Genomic DNA, 9,724 nt, shown 5'->3' on the forward strand with positions numbered 1-9,724 from the left:
AAAAAAATCTCCCTACCCAAAACAGCCCTGCCAGGAGCAGTCTGAAAACACCTTCCCTAAAACAGTCTCCCCGAACACCCTTCCTGACACGGCGACCATGAACAGCCCCAAATGAGGCTCCCAGACAGGGGTACCATCAGTTTTTATTAATTGCTGCTCCCACCGGGGCTCGGCAGCACCGGGAGGCGAGGGGGGCTCGTAAGGCACCACAAACACCACGGGGACAGTCCCTGGTTTCCRAATTCTGGCAGAGGGGGTCGCTCCCACGCCGGCACCGGAGGAGTTGAGGTCACCCGGGAAGCTCCTCCACCATGGGCATAATTTCAGACAATCCAGTGCCAATCAACACGAGGTGCCCGTCGGTGGGTTCCAGGCACAGTCCGAGTGATTGATTCATCAGCAGGACACTTCATTCCCTGCCCCACTGAAGGCAGGAATCCGACAGTTGGGACGAGAAACATTTGTTCTTCTTCCTCTTGGGAAATCCTAGGTTAACAYCCACAATTGTTTTATTGCCGTGTTCTTAATAGAAAAGTTAATTACTATTATTTTTTTGGTTAGAAAAGACATTATCCACTGCAGATCCAGACAGGAATCGAAGCCACCGGAGAGCTGGGAGCCGCCCCAGCTGCCTCAGCGATGAAGACACAGGTAACACCCATCACACGTTACTTAATCTGTGCCAATCCTGTGCCAGCTTCAGGCTTTGTAGCTCAGCTCAGCGTTCATCTTCGTGTACATCTCATAGATTGCATCCAGGATTGGAGCGACCCTCGTCACAAACTGGTGGATTTTTTCTATGCTTTCCTCTTCCTTGACTTCTTTACCCTTCTCCAAGGCCTTCAGCAAATCGGATTTGTAGGGAAGAGCGTAGACTGAGCCCTATAAAACAGGGAGAGGGTGTTTGACTTTCACAAACCCAACAGAGAGCATGGTCTGTGCTGTTCCCATGTGTCCAGCGCTGTGGGGTCTCCGGACAATCATCAGGGAATGGGAACAGCTTTAGGGATGATGRTTGGATGCTTGGAGAGGGAGGGAAYGCTCACCGTGAAGAGCTTCTGCAGCATCCAGCCGTGGTATTTCTTCAGCGCGATCTCGTAAGCCTTCAAGGCGTTCACTCGGATGAGATTGGGGTGCTCCTCATCCCGCTCGCCRTCCGAGATGCTCTGCAGCAACACCAGTATGAATTTCAGACCCCTGGGAGAAGACCACAGATGTTCAGCCCAGGGAAGCGGGTGCTGCTTCCCAGCTTCCAGCCTGGTGTGTCCAAGCACCCCAAAAAACCTCAGTCCCAGCAGAGTGACCCCCTTGCAGAGCTGGGGGGTCCCTGTGTGCATCCAGGGAAGAGAAAGATGGAGTCTCTAGGGGAACACAAGGGATGGATGGAGTCTCTAGGGGAACACAAGGGATGGATGGAGCCTTTGGCGGAACACAAGGGATGATGGAACCTCCAAGTGAGGCTGAGGCTGAGGGCTGAGCTGAGCAGGACCATGTGCAGCCCCATGGACCCTCCAGGCTGCACGGTCCTGACCTGTCCTAACAATTTGTGGGCTCACACTCTAAGGTTGAGCTTCTCTGTGCATTCCCAGGGGGAGATTTGAGGAGCAGGTTTCCCAACACATCACCCCACATTGCCCAGATCCAGCCCACAGGGACCAGCCCACAGCCCACRCAGCTCTCCAGCTCCCCACATGCCGGGACACAGCCGGAGCAGCTCCCGACGCCGTGAGTCACCTTTTCAACCACATCAGCGCCAGCGTCGCGCCCGTCTTGGGCCAGGCTGAGCCGTGCAGCTCCTTCTCCACCTCCAGGATGTTCTGCAGCGTTTTGAACTTGGCAGGGTTGGAGTCGTAAACCGCCCGGATTTTCTGAGGGTAGAGAAGGGGGTTGGCTGTTGGGAGCAGGGAAGCACAGCGGCTGCTAATGGGGCTTTGGGAAGGCACCCCGGGAATTAACACGCATCTGGATGAGCCACCGCTGAACTAAAAGTCCCCGTGATAAAAAAAGCCTTTTGAAACACCTCCAGGAGTTGTCTCTCCAACCCCACAGCATTTCGCCCCAGAGATTCTCCCCCCTGAGCCCTCCTGAGCCCCTTCCTACCTTGATATTTCCAGCCAGATCTGCTTTGACTGGTGAGTAGACGATGGGAGTCCCCAGGCAATCTGTGGAGACAGGGAGGGAGGACAATTAGTCATTGGTGACACGGGAGACACCACAGAGTTCCTGTAACCAACAGGTTTCACTTTAAGCACCGCCGGGGCACTGAGACAYGCCAGCGAGACTAGAAAAGGATTTCAGAGCTTCACACACCGCTGCTGGCCCTTAGGGCAGCCCTGTCACCTATTGCGGCCCCACCAGCGACCTCAATCCCCCCTGCTCAGGGACACAGCCCTGGCAGAACGTCCTGGAACAGCCTGACAGGCACAGGACACTGCTCGTCCGCAGGCAGGCAGCCCCACGTCCTGCCCTTCCGGGGCTGCCACCGAGCCGCCACACAATAGCTGACATTGTGGAGGGCAGCGGGCACACTGTGACACGAGGGCGGCCACGCCGACACCCACCCATGTCGCGACACGGGGTGGGATGGCAGCTCCATCCYCGAGCCATGCACATGGATGGGGTGCTCCAGGGGAATGGCAGGGCGCTTCCCAGCGGGGCTGCTCGGCGGGTTTGACAGGATCGTGATGCAACTCCCGACGGAGCAGCCAAGCCCGGCGTGAGCCCTGGATCGAGCAGGGGATCACCACCCAAAACTGGGGAGGGGGCACCCCGRAACAGCTCAGCCCGCAGCAGGCCTGCTCCCAGCCCGCATCTCCCAGCCCCGGTCTCACCAAAGAACGGCGGCAGGTGCGCCACGGCCTCCAGGAAGGGCAAAGTCTCGATCTGCTTGTCAGCCGGCAGCGGCTTGAACTCGTGCTCCAGCAGCAGCGCCATGATCAGCGTAGATCTCCCCCCGTTTCCCCCCTCACCGCTCCCCGGCTGAGGGGGCTCTAAAGGCAGCGGGGGCCGACCCGGCAGCGCGCCCACGCYACGCTCCGCCCCCCTTCGCTCCGGCCAATGGCTGCGCACCGCCCGTACGGGCGGTGCGCAGCCATTGGCCGGAGCGAAGGGGGCGGGACTTGTGGCCCGAGGAGGAGGCCACGCCCCCATCGCCCCCTCAGACTCTGGGCCTGGCCGTGCCCGGGACCCTGCACTGCCCTGGACGCGTTCCGAGCGTTAATTATTCACGGGAGATAAATATTTTATAGGGAGCAGATGGAAAACAAACCTCAACGCGCGGGAGTGATGAAACAGCTCAGTGAGGGGTTGGGTGGGAAAATGACACCGAGCGGGGGACACGGAGAGGTGAAGAAGGGGTGGGAGCCAAGGGAGGTTCAGCGCGTCCGCTGCGTGGGGAGCGGGCTTGMCGGTGACAGAGCCCACATACGGTGTTTTTACCGGTTATTCTGGAAAAACAGGTCGTGGGGAGATAGCGATCGGTGGCTTGCAGGCAGGGTGCGGGTACAAARAGGGTGCGGGCACCAGCGGTGGCAGCTGCGGGGGCTGCGGGCTGGTGCCACCTCCCTCCCCGGTGCCCGATTCCCCTCCCGGGATGCTTGAAGCGTTTCCCGGGGTGCCAGGAGCCAATTCCGTGGTGCCCGCTGACCCTGAGCCCACCCCAGGGTGCTCGGAGCCCATCCTGGGATGTCCAGAGCTCATTTCTGGATGCCCGCATCCCCTCCCGCGGTGCCCGTCAATATCCCGGGTCACGCAGCGGCCGGTCCGGTTGGGTTCGCCGCGRGCGGCGCCGCGCTGGTGCCCTGCCAAGGCGGGCAGAAACAGAAACCTTTCACCCCTGAAATATTTACAGCGCCATAAACGCCACCGTTGCTGCGCTCTCCCAGCCGGGCACCGTGGCACCGCGCCCCGCTCGGGCCGCATTCGCGCGTCGTGCGAGCGCTCGGGGCGCGGCGGTTACCGCCGGGACGGGTCGCAGCGAGCCGATCCTCCGCCGCCCCTCCATCTCCCCGTCCCTCCCCGCTCACCTCCCTCTCTCCCCGCCTCCCTCCCTCTGTCCCCGCCTCCCTCCCTCCCTCGGTCCCCGCCTCTCTCCGTGCCCGCGGAGTCCATCTCGCCGTGTCCCTCGGCGGCAGCCGTCGCGGGCGGGCGCGTTGCGATGGCGCTGTGGCTGCGGTGGGGCCGCGGCCCGGAGCGCCGGGCGGCGCAGCGGCGGGAGCTGGAGGCGCGCAGCCGGCAGCAGTGGGAGARCACCAGCCGCGCCTTCGCCCGCGCCGCCGTCTGCTGCTCGCAGTATGCGCGGTGGACCGAGCCCCGCGTCCCCCCGCCCAGGTACGGCGGCGGTCCGGCGGGGTCCCGGCGCGGTCCCGGTTCGGTGCCGAGGTCCCGCTGACTGCCGGTGTGTGCGGCAGCGCGGCGGCGGCGCGGAGGGACGCGGAGGAGGCGGCGGCGCGGCTGGAGCGGCGGCGGGAGCGGCTGCAGTGGCTGCTGGGCGAGGAGCAGGAGGCGCTGGCGGCGGAGCTGCGGGAGCGRCGGCGGGACGGGATGCGGAGCCGGGAGCTGCGGGACGGCCCCGGGGAGTGCAGCAGGAAGGTGAGAGAGCGGCCCGGCTGTGCTCGTTCCACATCCCGGGCTGTTCCTGTGCCAGCGGGACTTGCTGTGGGCTCCGCAGGAGTTGCCAGCAGTTGGTGCCCTGTCATCCTCTTTGGGGTTTGGGATGCCGAGCTTTCCCGTATCCTGACATGACCCAGCTCTGTATTCCCAGTTTGCTGAGCCGCTGCTGCACGAACACTGGAACAAAAACAAGGCGGAGCACCAAAAGGTGATGTTGCCTTCTCTTTACTCCCTGCTGCCTTGTATTTATTAGACCAGCTTTTAACTCRAAAATCATCATATCTCTACTGTTCATTCATCTTGCATCACAAGTTCTGATAAACGAAAGGCAAAGAAGTGAAATTGTTTTAAGTTTAAATAGTTTTAAGACGCCTCCTCAAAGCTAAAGGAGCTAAATATTTTTAAAAGTCAGAAATCTCTTCAGTCTCAGAGCAAATTTTCAGTGCTCACAATGTAAATATCTCAGGTGTGTAAAATATAAATAATACAAAAAATATAAATCTTAATATCTCAGCTGTACCTGCCATGCTATGGTGCTTCCTCATTCTTTATTTCACCCAYCTGCTGCTCCAGTGCTGCAGCCCCATGTTACTGTCACTGTGGTGTTTCCCATGTGACAGTGACTCTCAGCACAGGACCTGGTGGGCACCTTGGACACCCAGAGGCAGATCCTGCTGGGATTTCAGGGCCAGGTGATGCTTCAGAGAGTCCAGAAGATCCTGGGAGACAGAACCTCTGGCACTGATGGCCCTGCTGCCTCTGTTGTGTCTCCAGGCGGAGTCGGAGCTGCACAGGAAGCATGTGGGAGAGGCTTGGGGTGATCAGCTAACACAGAAAAACAAGGTATGAGGGATAGCCCTGGTGTTCTGGTCACTGGGAGGACTCTGAAATGGGTGTGCAGGTGGAGATGTGACACTTGTGCCACGGGAGCTGCACTGGAAGGGCACTGTTAACAAAGCCTTTCAGCTTGCAGGAGTCTGCTCTGTGGATTTKCTGAACTAGAAGCTGTTTCTTTGTGTCAGGCTAACCTGAAATGCTGTTTTCTTTTGGCTGGGAAAGGAAGAGGCGACCGAACCAGAAGAGAAGAAATGTTATGAAAACGAGTCCGAAACGGTGCGAGGGGAAGCACCAGAGAGAATGAGACAGGACGAAGAGAAGCATCAGCTGGAGGAGAAGCAGCAAGCAGAGACRTTGCTTCCACAGATAGAAGAACTGAAATTACAGGAGACAAAGGTAATCTTGAGTTTCTCCTCATTTGAGAAGGGAATTCATTGCTTCACTTGGAAATACAGCCAGGCTGACCTGACCTCTCCCGGTTTGCACTGCAGGGAGGRTTTTCCCTGCCTGCAGAGGAGCAGAACAGGGTGCAAACTCCAGTCAAGCGTGCTCTCTGGGATGTTGTAGCTCTCTGATGGACTCTCTGGGTGTTTGTTTTTTCCTTTTTAGGCAACAAAGCTGAAAAAGGAGCAAGAGAATTTATTAAAGCAGCAGTGGGAGCTGGAGAACTTGGAAGAAGAAAGGAAACAAATGGAAGAGCACCGGGGGAAGAAAGAGTTTGGGTAGGACACCAAGTGWAGCTTGTTTTGGATAGAGTCTGTTYCTGTGTTCTCAGCAGTACTTGTGGGCAAGGTGGAAGGATGTAACTATTTGGGATTTGGTGGATTCACCCACAGCAGCCAAGGAGCACAGGCACGGATGCCCTTATTTCTTTTTGTTTCTGTTAGCATCCTGTAGTCACAGATGCACCTCCCTGAGTGCTGCTGTACAATGACATGGTGCTTTAAAATCAGTGTGATATTGACTTCTAAAAAAAAAATTGTTTTTTTTTTCCTCCTTCAGTCGCTTTTTGAAGCATCAGTGTGACCTCCAGTTAAAGAGACGAGCGCAGCAGATACARGAAGAGCTGGTAAGAGATTTAATTTATACTTTATAGATTCTGTGGGGTGAAAAGGGCTTGTTCTGTGTGTTTTGTGTCTGCCTCTGATTCCTAGAGATCAGGAGGCCCCTTCCAGCTTGAGCACAAAGCTCACAGGGAAGCAGCAGATGGAGCATCTTGCTGAGCACACCCTGTAACCTGCAGTGCCTAGAGGAGCTCTGCACACAGGCTGGAAGGCTGGTGGGCAGTTGATAATCTCGTGGTTTTTCTCCAGGAGACAGACAGGCAAATCTTATCAGCYCTCCTGGAGAAGGAAGATGAGGATCAGCGTGGGCACATCGCGCAGCGGGAACGGACGGTGGCAGACGTGGCCTGGCTGAAGAGGGTCATTGAGGAACAGCTCCAGCTGGAAAAGGAGAGGGAAGTAGAGCTTGACTCTATGTTTAGGTGAGTCTCACCTCTGAACTTCACGTGAAGAGTTCGTGCATGCTGAGTGTTTTGGTTCAGACAGGTGGGATGGACACACCAASTGCCAGGGAACAAATGTGAAAAGAAACGCAAGTGTTCCTCTAAAGGATGGGATAGCTCGTCTGTATCCRTAACCTCAGAGATAATTCTTCCTCTCTCTTTTAGGGAAGAAGCTAAAAAAATATGGGAAAAGAGGGAAGAAGAATGGGAAAGAGAGAAGGTGGCCAGAGATCGCCTGATGAATGAGGTGATGACCTCTGTTGATGAATGAATGAAACCATCATTCCACTTGTAACCCTCCACTCTCTGAAGAGTCAGAGTCTTCCATACCAGGATGGCATTTTTCTGCTTGTCTGGTGTGTTTTCTGGGAACTGTTTAACAATCTTCTCTCCCCATCCTCTCCCTTCGCACAGGTCTTTGCAGGCCGACAGCGGCAGATCCAAGAGAAGATGGAGTTAAACAGACAGGCCCAAGARGAGTCCATAAAGTATCGAGAGCAGCTGATCAAAGAACTCGAGGAGGCAAAGAAAGGGACTCCTCGGGAGAAGGAGCAGGAGGAGGAACTGCAGGGAGCCCACAGGAGGGAGCTGCAGCCTCAGGTAGGCTGAGCTCCCCAATACACACCTGGCTGGTGAGGCTGCTCTGTCTCACCTGACTCTGCTGTRCACAGRGGACAGAGTGCCTGAGAGAGGAGGAGGAAGMGCAGGAGGGATGGGCCWGACAGCACTGCCAGGAGCTGGAGTGGTGGGACGGTGAGCAGAGCTGGCACAGCAGGGGAAGGTCACCAGGGGTCACCCTGACACATGAGGCCATCAGGGAGGGTGATAGCATCACTGTCTCTGAAGTGCACTTGAGTTGTCACAGTGCCAGGGCACAACACTGGGCTGTTCCATCCCCTTAGAGAGTTCTACAGTTCTCTGTGTAGAAAGAGTTAGTTAATTCTAACTTTTTAAGAACTGCTGAGGCAGACGTGTTGCTAAYGCCTCAAACGTTGCTCAGTGCTGAAAGGGATTTGTTGGCTGCATTAATGCAGTTGGTACAGAGCAGCTCCTCTGCTCAGTGTCTTTTTTGTCTGTCCTGCTTTGCTTGGCTCAAAAATCAAATTTGAGTAACCCTACCTAAAGCCCCTGCCCATCACATCACCTCCTGTGTGTGGACAGTGTGTGCGGATTAATTTCAGAGCCCATAACCAGTGCTGGTCTTTTTTTTGACCCCATTAGTTCAACAGTTACCCAAGAGAAGCTTGGACCTGAGGAACAAGTATGAGATGCAGCTCCAGACTAAAGAAAGAAAACTCTGAAGACTCAAAGAACTCCAGAAAAAAATGGTGCCTCTGGAATAGCCTACAKTGTGACCAAGACTTGAGTCAATAGGAAAACATTTAGCTGGGGCCCAGCTGAAGAGGAGCAAATCTCTACCATCTTCAAGAATGTGGAGGTGTGAGCATCTTCAGAGAACTGAACTGCTTCACTTTGCATTCTGGAGTAGTGCTCATGTATTTTAGTACGTGAGAGGCTGAGGCAAGCCAGCAAATAAAAGTGCCCTGTGGACCTGAGCCATGAAAGAATCTGTGCCTCTGCAGGAACCGGAGCTGTGAAACACCAGGGGCTGTGTCAGACTCCCATCTTGGAGAATCAGGCTGTGCCTGGATGTCCACTGGGCTTTTAGGRGTTAATGAGTAATGCACATTGCAAATCAGTCAGATCATGTGTGCTGTGGCAGCAGTGCTTATCCAGTTCCTCTCCAGAAGGTGCTGGAAACATCATTAAACCTTGTTTTGCACTTGTTTCATAAGTAAATAATTGAAACCTGAACAAGAATTTTTTTTTTTTGTTACTTGAGCAAACTACGACAACAGTAGGACAGGAGATGATTATTGCAYTTCATTCCTTGCTGTTACCATCAACTGCTGCAGCTTGACATCAGACCTGACACCATGCACAAGGAGCTGGTACAGGGCTGTGACAAAGACTGGAGCAACCTCAGCCCTTCACTCAAGTACAGAAACCTTTCCCAAAGATYTTTAGAGCACCAGCAGTCAAATAACCCCACATCATTTCACACACTGAAAGGGTTTTAGCATTTTATAGTAATACTGTAAACAAAAGATTAAAAGTCAAAATATTGTACAGACAGAATGACACTGATAAATACAAGGTTTGGAAAAAGGCAAAAAAGCTTTTCCTTTCCTCTGCAGCATTTTGTAAAGGAAGAGCAAGTTTGGTTACAGGGGAACAAGAGATCTAGTCCTAAAAGAAAAACACACCTTTGTTACTTGAGGTGCTACAAACTCTGTGACTGCAGTGCTGTGAGTGGAGGGTTCATGAACTTGCTGCTGGGGGTCCCTGTGGGGTGTGAACCACTCTGATTTCAGTGTAGCTGGAGCAGCAGCTGGCAGTTACCAAAGTGTCCCTTGGTTTTGGATCAAAGGCAGGTTTAAATAAATGATAAATTACACCATAGCTCATTGTCACCCTGCTTTGGAAAGCAGGTAAGATATGTTAACAGCACGCAGAAGGGTCCTGAGAGACTGAAAAACACCATCTGCTGCCTTTCAGTGATAGCAATTTAAGGAAAAGTTCCTAGAAGATTCTCAATGTATTTAATTAATGGCCAGTTGCATGAATCTGAAGTAGGTTTCATAAAGGTCATTTGCAGTTTTAATCCCAGCCTGCATGGTTGTCGGGCTAGAGCTGCCTCTGGGGTTGAGAAGGGCAGAAAGGAAATAAAACCCCACAATAAAGAACATTAATTTACTGGGTTGTCAT

The 9,724-nt window shown here is 54.4% G+C and overlaps 2 protein-coding genes across 3 annotated transcripts; one reads left to right on the forward strand and one right to left on the reverse strand.

Annotated features, from left to right (window-relative positions):
- Positions 1-125: 125 nt before the first annotated feature.
- Positions 126-3,023, reverse strand: GLTP (glycolipid transfer protein). Its single transcript, XM_057378064.1, has 5 exons — positions 2,832-3,023; positions 2,101-2,162; positions 1,735-1,868; positions 1,047-1,197; positions 126-882 (listed from the first exon to the last, which is right to left on the reverse strand). The coding sequence occupies exons 1-5, from the start codon at positions 2,932-2,934 to the stop codon at positions 700-702; spliced, it is 633 nt and encodes a 210-aa protein (XP_057234047.1). The 5' UTR covers positions 2,935-3,023; the 3' UTR covers positions 126-699.
- A 1,085-nt stretch (positions 3,024-4,108) lies between these two features.
- TCHP (trichoplein keratin filament binding) lies at positions 4,109-8,743 on the forward strand. Of its 2 annotated transcripts, XM_057378062.1 has the most exons (11): positions 4,109-4,329; positions 4,410-4,590; positions 4,763-4,819; positions 5,386-5,454; positions 5,671-5,844; positions 6,058-6,170; positions 6,451-6,517; positions 6,762-6,934; positions 7,121-7,202; positions 7,370-7,555; positions 8,177-8,743. In XM_057378062.1, exons 1-11 carry the CDS (start codon positions 4,157-4,159, stop codon positions 8,207-8,209), a joined length of 1,308 nt encoding a protein of 435 aa, XP_057234045.1. In that variant the 5' UTR covers positions 4,109-4,156; the 3' UTR covers positions 8,210-8,743. The 2 variants fall into 2 exon arrangements, with proteins under 2 accessions (XP_057234045.1, XP_057234046.1); XM_057378063.1 differs by lacking the exon at positions 4,763-4,819.
- The last annotated feature ends 981 nt before the right edge of the window (positions 8,744-9,724 follow it).

This window comes from Malurus melanocephalus, unplaced genomic scaffold, assembly GCF_030028575.1.
Source record: "Malurus melanocephalus ecotype Western Australia unplaced genomic scaffold, MMel_1.1 scaffold_340, whole genome shotgun sequence".
In the NCBI taxonomy this organism is placed as follows: domain Eukaryota; kingdom Metazoa; phylum Chordata; class Aves; order Passeriformes; family Maluridae; genus Malurus; species Malurus melanocephalus.